Source organism: Zalophus californianus, chromosome 15, assembly GCF_009762305.2.
Source record: "Zalophus californianus isolate mZalCal1 chromosome 15, mZalCal1.pri.v2, whole genome shotgun sequence".
Lineage (NCBI taxonomy): Eukaryota > Metazoa > Chordata > Mammalia > Carnivora > Otariidae > Zalophus > Zalophus californianus.
In genome coordinates this window covers 60,345,899-60,362,059 of record NC_045609.1, presented here as the reverse complement: position 1 = coordinate 60,362,059, position 16,161 = coordinate 60,345,899, and the positions used below count along the sequence as shown (strand labels likewise).

General features: G+C 57.0%; 1 protein-coding gene and 1 long non-coding RNA gene across 2 annotated transcripts; one reads left to right on the top strand and one right to left on the bottom strand.

Moving 5' to 3' along the window:
- Positions 1-306: 306 nt before the first annotated feature.
- On the bottom strand, positions 307-6,867 carry TLX1 (T cell leukemia homeobox 1). The gene is made up of 3 exons (XM_027596555.1): positions 6,006-6,867; positions 3,676-3,877; positions 307-1,493 (listed from the first exon to the last, which is right to left on the bottom strand). Exons 1-3 carry the CDS (start codon positions 6,586-6,588, stop codon positions 1,271-1,273), a joined length of 1,008 nt encoding a protein of 335 aa, XP_027452356.1. The 5' UTR covers positions 6,589-6,867; the 3' UTR covers positions 307-1,270.
- A 145-nt stretch (positions 6,868-7,012) lies between these two features.
- LOC113923936 lies at positions 7,013-14,911 on the top strand. The gene is made up of 3 exons (XR_003520458.1): positions 7,013-7,377; positions 10,653-10,804; positions 14,779-14,911. It is a non-coding gene; the product is annotated as an uncharacterized LOC113923936 (long non-coding RNA).
- The last annotated feature ends 1,250 nt before the right edge of the window (positions 14,912-16,161 follow it).

The following is a 16,161-nucleotide window of genomic DNA, read 5'->3' as shown; positions in this document are numbered from 1 at the left end:
ACACACCACACACCACTGCAAGTTCGTGCGTACAATGATAGTTTCGATTTGCAACTTAAGCAGAAACAAGCACTTACAATAATTGCAAACACATTGACACGCTTGAACACGATTACATTCATTATCAGTATCATCCGATTGTCCACACCGTCACAAACACACAGGGCACACCCGTGACCCTCACACCCAGAGACAGTATATCCTCTTGAGCATTAGCCGTCCTAGGAGAGCCTGGCACTCCTTCCTTTCCTCAGGTCTGCCGTCTCTCCTCCCCTCTCCGCAGAGCCTGCGGGTCCTGGGCCCCAGATGTCCCTCCTGAGCAGACACCCGCGCTGCCCCAGCAGCGGCCCCAGCAGTGCCACTTCACACCAAACCCAAATAGCTGCAAGTTGCTGGGCTCAGCAAGGAGCAGGCAGCCCTGACTCCGGATCCGGAGGGTTTTATTTTTTTTTCCACATAAATTACACAAGCACTTTATAAAATGGTTACACAGAAAACACCTTATAAGTGCATAACTTAAGCTCCCCCATGAACAGGATCTGGAGAAATAGGCTGAGTTTGTGTGAAAACCTGCCTGTGCGTACCTGGGTGCGGTTAATGTATGATGGGGGCCTGGCAGGCCGTGGCGCTGTTGTGTGTGGGATAGTGTGTCACAGTGTGGTCGTAGCCTTGTGTTTGTGAGAAGTGCCATGCTGTTCACAATGAAGCTGGGTCACCCATAGCTTATGCCTGATAGTGAGAGTCAGGGGTGTAAAGGCTATGACACTCTGCCGTAGGTCCTCTGTGTTTGACTCTGGGTGACACCAGGAGGGACAGTAAAATCACCTCTGGCAGGGCCTTTGGGTGTTGTGTGTGATGGGGAGTGGAATACAGAGGGGGTTTCCCCAGAGCAAGTTCAAATGACAGCCCATGTTGTCCTCTGAGGACCTCAGAAGCTCTTCTTCCCCACCTCCTCTGCCTCTCTCAGTCCCACGTTAAAAATCAGAATAAAATAAAATAGACGCAAACTGAGAGGACTCTGAACAGTTCCAGAGGGTGCAGGACCACTTAGGCATCTGGAAGGAGGTCCGTGTCCCTGTCTCCCACGCTCTTTTTTTTTTCCCCCATCAAAGAGGAAACAGCGTCGGCAGGAGCTCGAGGGCCAGTGCGGAGGGGCGCCGCGTTCCCCTCCCGCATGCAGTCTGAAGCGGGAGGGGGGAGAGAGTCCTGGTTCTCAGCCTCAGTGCCCCCTTGGCTGGACCTGGGCTCTCGAGGGGTGGGGTAGGCAGGCTCACTCGCAGGCCGAAGCCACCGACGTGACGCTGGTGATCTTGGTGGAGTCATCGGACCACGGCTGCAGGTTCTGCAGGGCGAAGAGCGAAGAGTTGTGCACGCACAGCGGATCGGCGGGCAAGGGCTGTGCCAGACTCTTCTGGAAGGCCTCTTGCTGCAGCTGCAGGAGGATGCGGTTCGCCTGCTGCCTCTCCGCCTCACGCTCCTCGGCGGTCTGCCGCCTGCACCGGGGACAAGCCGTTACCCACGCTTCGGGTGTGCTCCCAGAAAAGAGCCTGGAGGAGCCCTGCTCCCTTCACAGCTCCCAACTCCAGCTTGGGCCCCTTTAACACACACCCTTATCTTGAGGGTCCTGACTCTGACAAAGACTGGAAACCCCAAAAGTAAATGGAGCACGGGTATCCCGGGGAGCTGTGGGAAAATCCGCTAGGCCCAAGCATCTGGGGCTCTCCGTCTCCCACTAGCCTAGGATGGCGCAGCCATGGGTAGGATGGCATCTTGCTTCTCCCCAGCTCCGCCGTCCCAAGCCTGAGGTGCCCCACCCTCCCCACCAGCCCAGGGCAGAGACAAGGGCCGGTGAATTAGGAGCTGCCTTGCCTGACCTCTCTTCTCCCCCTGTTCTCTGCGATCCTGTCGCAGGCTTCCTGCCTCCTGCGCGGAGCCCTGTGCCCTGCGGGGACTCCCGCTGGACCAGACGCCTTCCTCCGAGGCGGTCCAGGGAGGCGATGACTCACTTATTCCATTTAATGCCTTCCCTCCACCCCGTCAACTGAGATCAAACGTCTGTCTCTAAGGTGGACAGACCTAATGGGAGTCCCGGGGGCCTCCAGAAGCAATTTGTAGGCGATCGATGAAGCCGGGCGAAGCCGGCAAGGGCCTCTCCCAGCAGTGGACGCCTGCCTCCTTCCCGCCGCCCCTTCTTGCCTTTTGCTCCATGCGTCTTTCTGACTCTCGCCTCACCCTTCTCTCCTGCGTTTCAAACCGCCTGACTGGTTCTCTTCCTTTCAGGCGTTGTGTCTTTATCTCCCATTTTCTCTCACCCCCACTCCCTTCGTTCTCTCAGAATTAAGAGAATTTGTTTGAAACGAAAATGGAGGTTTAATCATCCGTTGTTTTCCTTTATTATCCTAAGACTTCTCCAGGCTGCCTGGTTTTTCCTTTTCTTCCTGGGGTGGGCTAGTTATCTTTGCCCCCTCCCCCCTCTCTGCCTGCCACTCTCTTGTCTTTCTCTATGCCCCTCTCTTCCAGGGGCTTGCGTTGCTCCCTCCCCTCGCTTAGGCTGCAGCGTGGTGGCGCCTTGGGAACACTAGTGCCCGCACCCCTATTCAGCTAGCCCTTGCTACCTCTTTAGCCTTCCAGAGGTCTGACGCCATACCCCCATTTCTTCACCCAGAGACAGGAATGGGGGGGCAGAGTGGTGGGGCAGTGGCTTCCTTTGTGGCCACGATGGCGGAATCCTGGGCAGATTCCTCGCCTTCATTCAGAAAAAGAGGAAACTCCCAATTCCTTGCTCCAGCTCTGGGCCCCTCTGGCCCGGAGCTGCGGACTTCGCCCAGACTCCCCTGCGCTCGCCCCCCCTAAGGCCTGAGCTAGAGAGAAACTTCTCGCGTGTGGAGAACGGTGTATGCGGGCCAGATGTGCCCGAGGGTGCAGTGGTGCAAGTGGGTGCAGCTGGAGAAAGTGCCGGTAGTTGCAGTGAATAAGTCTGCCAGAGTGTGGGACTCGTTGAGAGAGAGAGAGAGAGAGAGAGAAATGTATGTGGGGGGGGGTTTAGTGTGGTTGTGGGTGTGTGGTGGGAGAAGGGTAAATGTGTGTCTCTTTCTCTCTCACCACACCCATCTGCTCCTAATTGATCCCCCTTTCAGTGGGACTCTCCAAAACCCCGCTACAGCCGGTGCGGATTGATTTTCCTCTTCCAGAGTGGGGGACTGGCTGCGAGAGGGCCGCGCAGAGTGCCTGGGGAGAGGGAGTCAGCAGGGTGGCCGGTGGTTTGGAGCCTGGCGGCTCCGCTAGGAGCCCCGGCTGGGGCGCAGAAACAAGGCGCGGGCCATCCGGCCTCCAGTCTCATTTGGAGGAGACATCTCTGTAAGCGCGAGTTTGCACAAACAGAAAGTCCCTCAGGACTCTGATCCCCGAAGCACGGATTGCATGGACTGTGCTTGAGCCCCGCCATTTCCCCAAGCAGCGGTGGAGACCAGCCGCGTCTACACCAGCACTGAGTGTGTCCGCCAGAAAGCCAAGAAGCCACCGGTAAAACAGAGCGGGGGCTCTCCAGCCTCGGCTCGGTTGCTCCCCGTTCCCAGCCAGCCTATCAGGGAACCGATCAGAAGCCGGCGAGCGGAGGGGGTGTGAGCGCCCCAGGAGAGACCCCGGGACAGAGAGCTGCCCGCCCAGCGCGCTCACCTCCACTTCGTCCGCCGGTTCTGGAACCAGGTTTTGACCTGCGCGTCGGTCATTTTGAGCGCCTTGGCCAGGGCGGCGCGCTCGGCCGAGGCCAGGTACTTCTGGCGGTGGAAGCGCTTCTCCAGCTCGCAGATCTGCAGGCGCGTGAAGGACGTGCGCGGCTTCTTCTTCTTGGGGGGCGTCCGGTTCTGATAGGGGTGACCTATACGGCGTGTTACAGTGAAGGGTGAGAGGGCCACTGGAGCGGGAGACAGACAGACGGCAGAGGCAAGCGGCAGAGCGTCAGGAGGCGTCCCAGGCCCGACTCCCCGCGATCAGCGAGCACAGCGGCTAGACCCCAGGAGCGGGGCCGTGATCCTCCCGTCAGCCCTCAGCTCCAAGCCCGCGGCGGGCAACGGCCCCCTCCCGCCCGCCAGGCCGCCGCCACGGAGGCCTCTCTGGCCCGGGGCTCCCACGTGCCCAGCCAGAACCGGCGCAGTCGCCTCCCGAGTCTCCTTGAGGGGCATGTCTGAGGCGAGCTAAAGGTCGGAGGCCCCCACCGCCCCAGGCCTCCAGCCTCAGAGAAGCTGCCCAGCAGCAAGGGGCAGTGTTTGGTCGGGTGTGGGGGGGGTGGACCCTGGGTCCTGAACTGAGCCACCAGTACGCAGCAACATCCACAGACACATCACATACCAGGGGGGTAAATTACAGATCCATACACCCAGTCTGACACACAGGGACAGGGACACAAGCAGACACATACAGGACACGGGGCAACACAAGTGGCAGTTATTCACTTCCTCAGAACCTTCTTCAGGCCTGAAGCAAGATTAGGGTGTGCTGTGACTCGCCTAGGTAGGTCCTATGTGGAACACCTTTCACCAGAGACCCAAGACCAGTGGGTTCTAGGCTGAGGGTTCCATTAGAGCCCTTCAAGGCTGGCCTGGCCTGCGTTGGGGGAGTGGAATGAGCAGCAGGCTCTGCCTCCCCAGGCCTGAGAGGACTTGGGGTGGGGACTGGGGTCCCTTGAGTACAGGGTCCTTCCTGGAGGCCCAGAGCAGAATGGCTGTATTGCCTCTGCTGCCCACCCCCCCCCCCACCTTTGCCACAGACCTAGCCTGTGAGCCAAGGTTCCAAGGCCGGAACAGGAGCAAGGGGCCTGGTGTTCCTTGGGGTCGCCTACCTGAGAGTGTAGCTCTAAACTGCCTATTTCCTTTCCACCATTGGGCCCAGATCCCTCGCCCCATGGGAGTCCCACGTCGTCATCCGCAGCGGCCCGTACCTCCTGCCTCCTCTAAGTCCCGGCCAGGAGCCCTGGCTCAACTCGTGGTTACTTCTCAGCGGGCATGGGAGCGGGGTTGGGAGGGAGGATCGAGGATCGTAGCCTCGGATCCTAGAAATGCTAAGAGGCAGCGGGAAGTGAGGCCGGAGAAAGGGGCCCGCGCGTGAGCGAGAGCTGAGTGCCGAGAGCGGAAGCGAGAGCGGAGGGAGCCGCGGCGAGCGGAGGAAGGCGCGGAGCTGGCAGCCGAGAGGGCGGCAGCCGGCCGCCGCCGAGTGCGTAATCGTCCCAGGAGTTGTCCTTCGGCCGCCGCCGATCGATCGCCGGCCAGGCCGGTGCATTATTCACACTGGAGGGAACAGGGCTGGGCCCCGAGGGGAGGACGCCATGCCACGACCGAACGAAAATGAAGCAGGAGGCTCAGCCTCACGCTGCCACCGACCTGGACGAAGCCCGCAGTCTGGAAAGAAGGGCCCGTCAGCTCTGCTGCTTTACTCAGGCTCGGGGCCTCTGCCGGGCCCGGCAAGCGCAACGGGCACTGGAGATCCGAGCGCGAAGTGGTGTGTGTGTGTGTGTGTGCGCGCGCGCGCGCGCGCGCGTGTGTGTGTAGGGAACGAGAGGTGGGGAACCTGTTCTTTCTTTGCGTCTGATTCTGGGGCTCACTGCCTCAGCCAGAGAACGTTGGCCGGGACGGAAGAAACAGTTTGTTCACATCGCACCCCTTTCTCCAAGATTACCGAGCCCCAAATGTCGGCGGAAGGTAGTCCCCAAGCTACATCGCCCTTTCCTCCGCCTGACTGAGCCCAGGGACTCCGAGAGGGGATCGGGGAGCGCTTTTCAGTGTGGGGGTCCTGCGGGAGAAACGGAGAGGGGCCCAGACTGGGAGAACTCTTCTCGAGCATGGCGATTCCGCGAGCGTGGAAAGGTGGCGGGCGGCTGCACTTGGGGGAAGCACCGAGAGGAGCTGAACAACCTGGTGCACAGAGGGGGCTGCGGGGAGCCACTGGGCGGGGAAAAGGTTAGCGCAGAGCCCGGGCCGCGGCCAGGCGGGGCGCGCGCGGGCCGGACTCACCTGTGAACCTGTCCTTTGTGTATCTGCGGTTACTCTCCATCCAGGGGAAGGTGAGGCCGGTGAGGTTGTTGACACCCGGCACCGCAGGCACGGACGGCACGGTGGGCAAGCCGGTAGCCAGAGGCTGAGGGTGGGCCACCGCTCCAGCTAGCGGCCTATGCGCCGGCACCCGAATCACCCCCGCAGCGCTCAGGGCCCCCCCGCCGCCGCCGCCGCCACCGCCGCCACCGCCGCCGCCGCCGGGACCAGGGCCGCCCGCCAAGGCCATGTTCACGTTGTAGGAGCCAGCCAGCGGGCCCATGCTGCAGGCGCCGCCGCCGCCGCTCGCCGGGCCACCAGGGCCACTCGGACCGCCAGCACCATAGGCCCCCGCGCCCCCGGCCCCCGCCCCGGTTGCGGGGCCCCCTCCACCGTAAGCGTAGGCGCCTCCAACCAAACAGCCAAGGCCGTATTCTCCGTCCTGGAGGCGCGAGGCGGGCCCCATGCAGCCGCCCTGGTCCGGGCTGTTGAGGATCTGGTCGATGCCGAAGCTGATGGGCTCCGCATGGCCCGGGTGGAGATGGTGCGGGCCCAGGTGCTCCATGCTGGCCCCCGGCCCCGGCCCCGCGGGGGGGCCTGGGCGGCGGCGTTTGCTGTGTTTGGCTTGGAGGGCAGCGCGCAGGGGCGCGGAGGCGGCAGCGGCTCCTGGCTGCGCAGAGACTTGGAGGCGAAGTGCGCGGAGGGCTAAAGTAGGGGGGAGGGGAAGGGAGAGGGAGCGCCGTATTCTTCCCCTCTCCGGCTGCTCCTTCCCCTCTCCGGCTGCTTGCTAGATGTTGACTCTGGGACATCAATCACCGGGCGAAAAAGCCCGGTGCGAGCGAGCCTAGCCGTTTCGGCCGGGTCTCTTCATTGGCTGTGCGTGGAGAGGAGCGGGGTGAATGACAGCGCGGGGGAGGGGCGGAGAGGGGGAGAGGGAGGCCGGGAGCCGAGACTGATGCAGGAGCCAGACACAGAGGGACGGAGACCGAGGCTCGGAGAAGTAGTTCAGGAAGAGAGAGAAGAAGGGATTCAGAGACTTAAAAGGAGAAAAAGAACAGGAGGCGGCCATTCCCAGAGACCCTGTATAAACAGACGGACCCGAGGAGGTGGAGGACAGAGACCTCTTCCCAGCCTGGCAGGAGTCTCCCCACTTTGAATTGGGCCAAAGGGGTCCAGCTTGCTAGGCCTCTGGGGAAGGGTGTCCGTGAGCTACTGGAGAACCTCCCCAAGGGCTCCGCTGGGAAGCACCTGTCCTTCAACAAGAGGATTTACTCCAAACTTCAGGCCTGGCTTGTTAGAAAGTAGAAGACTGTCTACTCCCCAGGTATGGAGCACAGGCCACTGAGGCGGGAAGGTGAGTTCAGGCTTGTCCTTTTTTAAAACACAGGCCTATGAACAACTGGCTATATGTTGTTGGAAAAACAACAACCACCCCAACTCAGCCTATTTAGAGAAACTGAGGAAAGGAAGACTTCCTGAGAGGCAAGCACAAGTCAAGGGAGTTGGCTTGCGGCCTGCTGCCAGGGTGCCCATGCCTCAAGATACCCCTTTCCTTTTAAATAGAAGCCTCAAGAAGCAGTTCCCACAGTGTGTGAATGAATTCAGTCAGATTGCTTTCACCTAGCAACTAGCCCAGGGCTGGCTATTCCAAGCAAGAAACCCTTGGACTGTGGTGAGAGGAAGGAGTTATTTTCTTACTTTTGGAATCCTGGTAGGGAGGCGTAGGGGACTTAAGGCAGTGGGGGCTGGGTTTGGTGGGACCAAGATCAGGAAAGTGCATCCGGACAAATTGAGGCCTTTTAAAGTTTAAAGTCAGCCTGTGGCTCACTGGCTTAGAGCCCAGGAGAGAAGGAGGAAACTCCCTTTTTCTGCTTCCTCTCTTTTCCCTCTTCAATAGGGAAAGGTCTGCTCCCTCGAAGGAGCCAAGCTCTGGGAAGGGTGCAGGTTGGATCACTTGGGATCTATTTCTGTCTATATCAGATTCAACAAGTCTTCAAGGAGGGACTGTCTCTATCAGGCAAGATGCTAGAATGTGAAGGTTTGCATTTTACTCATCAAATCTTGTTACAGTCTATTTGCTTTGGTCATGTCTGTTATTTCCACTTGAAGAGATCTCCTTGGAAGCAGGGACTGGTTTACTCATCTCAGCCCCCCCCCCCCCCCCCCCCGGCTGTGGAGTACAGCCCCAAACTGCAGGATATATTCATCCTGGGTGAAAAATGAAAGAACAACCTCGTTATTCAACAAATATTTATTGAATACCTACCATGTATCAGGCATTGTTCTTGGCATTGAGAAAACAGCAGTAAATAAAACAAAGGTCCTGCCCTCATGGAGTTTACATTCCATAGAAGGGGTTAGACAATAAACAACAAATACATTAAGTCAGATGGCGATAAATGTTATGGAGAACACTATGAACTTCACTAACTCTTCAAGATGAGTATTATCCCCATTTTATAGGTGTAAGAAAGCAAATTTCAGAGAGGCTAAGTGATCTGATCAAGACAGAGGAGCTGGATTTGACTTGCTTTTATAGGTTAGTCTGGAAACCTGGCTGCTGGTTGGAAGCACATCTCTGTGGGGGAAAACCTTGTCTGGGCTCCAGGCAGGTGGACAAAGGCCCACTCAGAGAAAGGCCAGATGTGAAGAAGGTGGTGGTTTGTAAATACTAAGCAGAAATAGGAGAGAGCTCTACTCCCTTGCCAGTTTGCTCCTTTCCATCCACCCAATCCAGGTTCTACACCTCTACCCTGGAGACGCCATAACTTTCATCAAAAATTGTTTGAACCTGTCCACTGTAAACGTCAGATCATCTCAACAGATCAGAGCTTCACTCAGTTTGAGAGCCAATAAAGGAAGGTTTTGTAACTTTCAAAAAATATTGTTTGAACCTAAATTTGTCTCTTTCCTGCCTCTTGTCTTGGGGGAACTAAAGCAGAGATAAACATAAGTGTTTTACTGAGAAACTACTATGTGCCAGACACCATACCACACTGATCTCATTAAGACTCACAACAAATCTGTGAAGTTAATGGAAAAATCTCTAATTTTTAAATAACTAAGAAAATTGAATGAATGTTCATAGCAGTATTGGTCATCATGTGATGAATGGATAAATAAAATGTGGTATAATCATACAGTGGAATATTATTCATCCAAAAAAAGAATAAAAAGGAAGTCTTGATTCATGCTACAACATGGAAGAACCTAGAAAACATGATGCTAAGTGAAAGAAGCCAGGCACAAAAGGCCACATATTATATGACTGCATTTATATGAACCATTGAGAACAGGCAAATCAATAGAGGCAGAAATAGATTAGTGGTTGTCAGGGGTTGGAGGAGGAAGGTTAGGAGGTGGCAACAAATGGATACAAAGTTTCTATTTGGAGTGATGAAAATATTCTGGAATTAGATGGTGGTAATGTTTGCACAACTTCGTGAATATATTTAAAACCACTGAATTTATGATTTAAAGGGAATATTATGGTATATGAATTATATTCATTTTTAAAAAGAAAAAAACAAAAACTGAGACTTGGTAAGAGGAACAAACTTGCCCAAAGTTCCACAGACAGAAGAAGATTGACCTGGGTTCCCAAAATCTGAACTCTTTTCCCTGGATGAGGCTGAAAAGTATGGAGAGAGGTTGCTTCTGCTTCCTTTGAGGCTGGATCGCAGGGGCCCTGGTCCTTTTCATGACTGACTACAGTTCTGCCTGCTGCAATTAAAATCCTGTCTTTCTAAGTTATCCTTAGAACAACTTCCCTTTGCCCCTCTCTGGCCCGTGCAGGAAACCCCCTGCATGTTCCTAACACTCTCCCCATTCCTCCCTCCCTCCTCCGCTGGATGAAACTTTCCAGTACCTATGTCTTTCTGACCTTCCCCATTTGGGCACCTGACTGACTTACGTATTGCGTCTTGAACTCCTCAGATCTGGCATCAGTTGGCCAGGGTCCCTGGCAGGAGATTTCACCCTTGATGGCCTAGCCCAAGGTTGGCAGAGGTCACAGTTGCCTAGTGGCCCATTAAGACTGTTGGGATGCACTTCTCATCAAAATCCTGCAACCCAGGGACATCCTGACTTTCCCCTTACATCTGTTCGCCTCACCATTCTCTTCCATACTCCCCTCCACCCCCCATCTCTCCTACTTATCAGAGTCAACTTTTCTCCCAATCCCGTTCTGAGGTGCTGGCCTCCCCCAAGATGAGGTTCTTTGTGTCCAACTTGACCTCAGACTTTGTTTTCCAATGAGGTAGTTGCTGAGGGCCCGGGGTACCCTTTCAGTCCCTTCTCTTCCTAGGAAGTTGAGAAAAGAGGGTCAGGAGTCACTGGGTTCTGGCCCCCGCCCCTCCCGGAAGCAGTGTTCCCTGAGCACACTGCTGCAGGGTTGGAAAGTTTTTCCGAACCCGGGGAGGAAACTCACACGGAGCTTACCTCCCGTGGTGCAGCTTTTGCATTTCCACAGTGTTTCTGCATGCCATGCAGAGTAGCCCTGTTAGGAAGGAGTAGGGGAGGAAAAGAAAGCCGGAGGACAAGGCACAGTGACATCCTAGGCACCCTCAGTCACGGTGATTGTCTCATGTTGTCCACCAGTAACCCTGTGATGTTATCTCCATTTCACAGATGAGAACACTGAGGTACTGAAAGCCAGGAAGAGACAGGAGCTAGACTCAAATGCTGTTTTTCTGCCTCCGATCATTAGAAGCTGATTTCTCGACATCAAACTTGGTAGATGTGGCCCTTGCTTTGCAGGAGTATCTTGCACACACATCTAGGTGAGTTCCAGCCCTGAGGCCACCTGGTAATCCGCCCCCCCCCCCCCCCCCCCCCCCGCAAGCACCATCCACTCTCCTAGCCTGCAGAATAAAGAAGTGCCTCCAATTAAAAGAGGAGCAGCTGGGGCTGAGGCTGGGGTTGGGGGAGGAGAAACAGGAGGGCTCAGCCACCGAGGGCAGCCCCTTTGGATCCCACAGGGCTCCCTCCCTCCCTCTGGGAGAGACCCCTGGGCCGGGGGTTGTCCTTTAGCTTAGGGGGGTGTGTGTGTGTGATAACTTAATTACTTTGTGTTTGTGGGACTGTGTGTCCATGAGGGGAAAGCCAGATGTGAAAGTGTGCGTGACAGTGAGGATGGTCATGCAGATATACTGGGCTTGTCTCTGAGGAATAATTTTTTAAATTTACCCAACAAATATGTATTGGGTGTCTATTATGTACTAGTGTTAGGCTGTTGGGATTCAACTGCGAGCAAAACATGTCTGTAAGGGGGTTGGGGGAGAGGAAGGGAGTCTGGGTCATTTTTACAACTGGATTTGTCTGTGTAAGAATGCAAGTGAATGTGTGTTTTCTGTAACAGATAAGAGTGTGTCTCTCTAACTGTTCCTGTATAATGGGCATATATGATGGGCTGAGGTTATCCCTCAGCTACTGTATGAGTGTAATCATGATGTGTGTGTGGGTATCTGTGGAAGAGGTGTCTTATTTTCTAGTGTCGTTTTCAGGGAAATGGCCATATGTGGGACTGTGGGCGCGGAAAGGGGGTGACAGGATATGCCCAATAGATATGCAGCAGGGAGAGGGTAGAACAAACTGAGAAATGTGTAAGGGGATGTGTAAGATGAAGCAGTTCATGGTGGGGCCATTGGGATCTGGATTTCCAATACCCAAGGTGCCAGTTCTGCCTTGCTCACCTGCCTCAGGAAAGGGGGCAGAAAATGGAGGGGCAGGTGCAGCTGGTGACATAAGCACTTAGAGACCCAGTAAAGGGCACTCCACCTCCAGGGTGGGAGGGTGTTCTCTCTAGGAAGCTAGGTCAAGGAAGTGGGGGGTGAGCAGGTCAGGCTGGTTCCAGCTACACAACTCAGTGATTTCTCAGGGCTGGGGGTAGGGGTTGTCCAGGGCCAGCCCCCGGTGCTCCTACCCAATCCTTACAGTAACAAGGACTGAGGATCTCTCCAACATGGAAGGACAGGCATACATTTCATCAGTGGAGGGACCCCAAATAGATTGAAAACAGAGGGACAGGTGACAGACCTTTTCTACTGTAAGACACATCTCAGCTGTCACCTAGGTTAGGAGCCAGCACCTTTCTTCTCCTCCCACCGCCCCTACCCAAAGGTCTGCTTGAGCAATGGGGTCATTAAGTCTAGGCCCTGCCCTGTAAGCCTCCCCTTCTTGGCTTCTGACACAAAGGAAGCTGTTGGCCCCATCACCTCTGGGCATTGAGCTAGGACCTCAGGCCTCTCTCTCAGGCCAACTCCCTTCCAAAGGAGGTCTAGAGACCCCCAGATACTACCATCTAGCACTGATGCCCTTGACAGAGTGTATCTTTGATGCTAGGTCTTCTCTCAGGATGCCAGAATGAGGATAGAGCTGGGCAGGGGGTGGGCTGAGGTTCAGGGGAGGACAGAGCTCTGCGGCCCTGCCATCCCCTGACAGCTCCTGAAGGGCTCCCTGAGCACCAAGTTTAGTTTCCCACCACTGGACCCCAGTAGAGCACCCCAGCCTACAACCCAGGACCATAGGCACACACAGCGTGCCCATTCTTGGCCTCCATCCTTGGCCCTACCCAGCTGACAAGTGGGTCTGAGCTGGTCCGAGGGATTGAGGAAATTTCCAGAGGCAGAGAGCATTCCACAACCAGCCCCTGAGTGTGGTGCAGGGGAGGAAGAAGGAGTAAGGAGAGCGCTAGCTTGCTGCAGGCCAGGACTCTGAGGGCCATTACCACCTTCTAGGCACCTACTCCCTGCGCTGGGGGGCTGGTGGGCCAGCCTTCTGCGGGTGTGCGGTTCTCTCACTCTGGCCCCTCAGCCTCAGTTGAGCTGAAGGTGGGGGAGGGAGGGCTCCAGCTGGGCCACAAACCTGCAGCGGCCAGATCTACCCAGACTTCTCACCTCAATTAAATTCCTCAGCCCTCCACGGCACGTCCATTTGGGCCCCAGAGGAAGGGCGGGTGGAGACCTCCCAGTTCCGGAAACCCGGTTCAGTCCCGGGCTCTGGTGGGGGAGCCTGAAGGTCTCCCGGTCACCCAAAAGAGCTTGGGCCACCTTGGCTTGCACAGGTCTAGGAAATTTCCACGGGCGCTCAGGGCACGTCGGAAGCTGCGGGAGCTCCCTGAGCCGCAGCCACACTGCACTGAGAATGGAAAACCCGGCCAGTTCAGACCGCTGGTGGCTGAAAGGGCCCAGCCGCCGTGCCTCCGCCGCCGAGCCTCTGCCTCTGTGCTGCGCAGGGTGGGCTCGGGAAGTGTCCTCCGCATTCACGCGTTGAGCCGGAGTTGGGGTTTGAAATGAACTCGCCAAGCTCCTCCTCCATCAGGGCCCGGGGTGGGATGAGGGGGACTGAATTCCAGTTCCACCTGGGAGTCCCAGCTGCCGGGCTGCTGCTGGCGAGGTCCTGTGTTCCACACTCCGGCCTGACTGCACATGGCCCTCGCGTATACACGAATGGTCCCTGGCAGACACAGCCAACACCCGAGGCTTTCCAGATACAGCGCTGGAGCAGATCCAGCACCGTCTCTCTCAGGCCCAGACTCACAGACCCACACTCACCCTTGCACACAAAAAGGCACACTCCTGTGTGCAATCCCCGCCGCTGCTCTTGAGGCCTCCTTCACACATCCCCACACAGGCACACACACAAGCTACAAACCTACAGGCACACTGGCTTCCTGCGCCTCAGATAAAAAACATCTCTCCCTCCAGGCACGCACTCTGCCGGCCACATTGAGCCCACAAGCAGCCACACAGTTTTCCAACTTTTCTGGGGAGGCCGAGGGCGGTGAGGGCGGGGGCGGGGGTGGGGAGCCGCAGGTGCCAGAAGTTGAGGTGGGGGTGCCTAAGGGGGAGGAACTGTATCCATATGTATGGGTTCCACACACAAAGAGCAGCTGCCCTAAGCCGAGCCCCGGCGGGCCCAGAGTCGCACCGAGGCGGCAGCGACCCAGCTAATTGAATTAGACCGGCCAGGCCCTGCCACCCGCGCGCCACCCGCGTGCGCTCTGCCACCCGTCCCTGGCCGCCGCAGGCGCTCCTTGGGTGCCGAGGGACGGATTGAGGGAAGGAGGCACCGCCGCCTGAGCCCCTGCCCAAGGCGTCCTCTCCCCCCGGAAATAATCTCATTGTTCTGCGGGCTGCGTGTGGCAGGGGGCGCCTGGGATCCCCAACTGGACTGCGAGGCCGTGATTAATGGGACAGCAGCGAGGGAGCTGAACGGGGAGGGCCCAAGGCCCTCCTCCGCCCACCCTCCTCCCTGGTTCTCAGCTGCCTTGGGTTCGGGTGCCCCTTCCCCACCGAGTCTGGGGAAGTGAGGGCCGAAGGTGGAGGGAGGGCAACGGGCCACCGGAAATTAGACCAGTCGATGTCTTAGTGAGGGGGGCGGGCTGTGTCAGGGCATTGAGAGCTGTGAGTCCCTCTGCACTGGGGGTGCTGGGGATGTGTGTGACTGTGGCTTAAGTGTAGAGTGTGGGGCTGTGTGTGAGATGTGTATGGGGTATGCTTCTGTCTCTGGGGGCTGTACCAAGCCCCAGGCCAAAGAGCTGGGTTGAGCCCCTGGCACTGCCCTGGGTCCCCAGGAAATGCCTGCCCGGGCACCTGCCTTCTCATAATAGATTTCAACAGCCACCTCACCCAAGACCCCACCCACATCCCCAGACCACCAGCAATTGATAGTGTGGCTCCTGAACCCATCCCCCACCTCCCTGCCCCCACCTTTCTGGATAATGGTTTCCAAGCACAGGCATCTTCTTTTTCAGCTCTTCTCCCACTCTGACATCCTCTGCTCCAGTGCTAGCAGTTGAGACTCATAGTGCCCTAACCACGGAAAGCTCCCTGATGTGTGGCTGGGAAATATCTCCTCTGTCCAAGGTGGCCTTCGAGTCCCTGAGGTAGGTAGCATGTCTGTATGTCTGCGTGCTCTAAACTGCAAGTGCCTGGGGGCACACCAGAGTCCCGGCTGGCCCCTCAATGCTGACACACACCCACAGGTGCCCTCAGCACCAGTGACACCTCCTTGTCTGGTGAGCTCCACCCAAGAGCTGTGGAGACCAGGGCTCTCAGGCAGGTGGGCACACAGGCATGCTTCTGGAAACCATGGGGCAAGCTCACATCCTCACCTTCTCCGCCCAGAAGCAGGAGATGGGGAACTGGCCCAGAGTGTGTGTGTGTGGGGGGGCTGCCCTAGGGACAGAGCCGTGGATTCTAGGAGGGCGGAAGAGGACCACCCCCCCGAGAACCTAGGGCTTGGGTCATCCAGTGGTGAGCACTGCTACTGAGACCCTGTCCCAGAAAGGACATCTGGCCCTCAGACTTCCTGCTTGCTGTTGCCGCCACTGCTGCCCGCTGAGCTTTGCCAAACCGCCCAGGTGATGCAGCCAAGGCAAGGTACCCTAGAAATCCAGCTAGGGGTGGGAATGAGCCAAAGCTGGGGGCCTCATGCCCACCAGAAGGGCTCAGTGCATCTGGCAGGGACCAGGGCCCTCTGGAGGAGTGACACCAAGGGGAGCAGTGGCTGGTGCCTCTACCCACACCCCCTTGCCCTGATACCCAAGGCTCCAGAGAGGTGGTGGGGGTGGGAGCTCTGGTCTGGAGCAGGCCCAGTGGGTCACCCTGAGAGCGCTAGGCGCCAACACTGCCCACCCTCTCAGGCCCAGGGCCAGGCCTCGGCGGCCCTCAGTATATTTCCCGGGACTTTTACTGTAGCACCAAGATGAGCAGTGACATCCCCCTCTCCCCTTTCATAAATATTGCATCTTCCCAATGCAATTACAGGAGACGGAGCGGCATGAGCGTTTACTAAATAAGATTATGGGGTAATGCTAATGCAGTTTATGTCTGCGCTCTGACACCAGACAAACTCCCTATTAATAACCTCTCAATGAGGTGCGAGGCTCCGAAGGCAGACCGGGGGCAGCCCAGGGCTGTGCACTAGGTAAGAATGGTCACGGCATGGCCACTCCATGCTGGGGGAGGCTCCCTCGGCTCCTACCCTCCTCTTTGGGCCTCTTGGCTTGGAGTTCCCACCACACTCCTTAGGAGGCAACCTGGGCCTCCACCCTCAATTCCAGAGTCTCAGTGACACCCTACTTCCTGAAGTGAAGTGGTTCACTTCGGTTTCCCAACAGTTTGGTCCCAGCTGG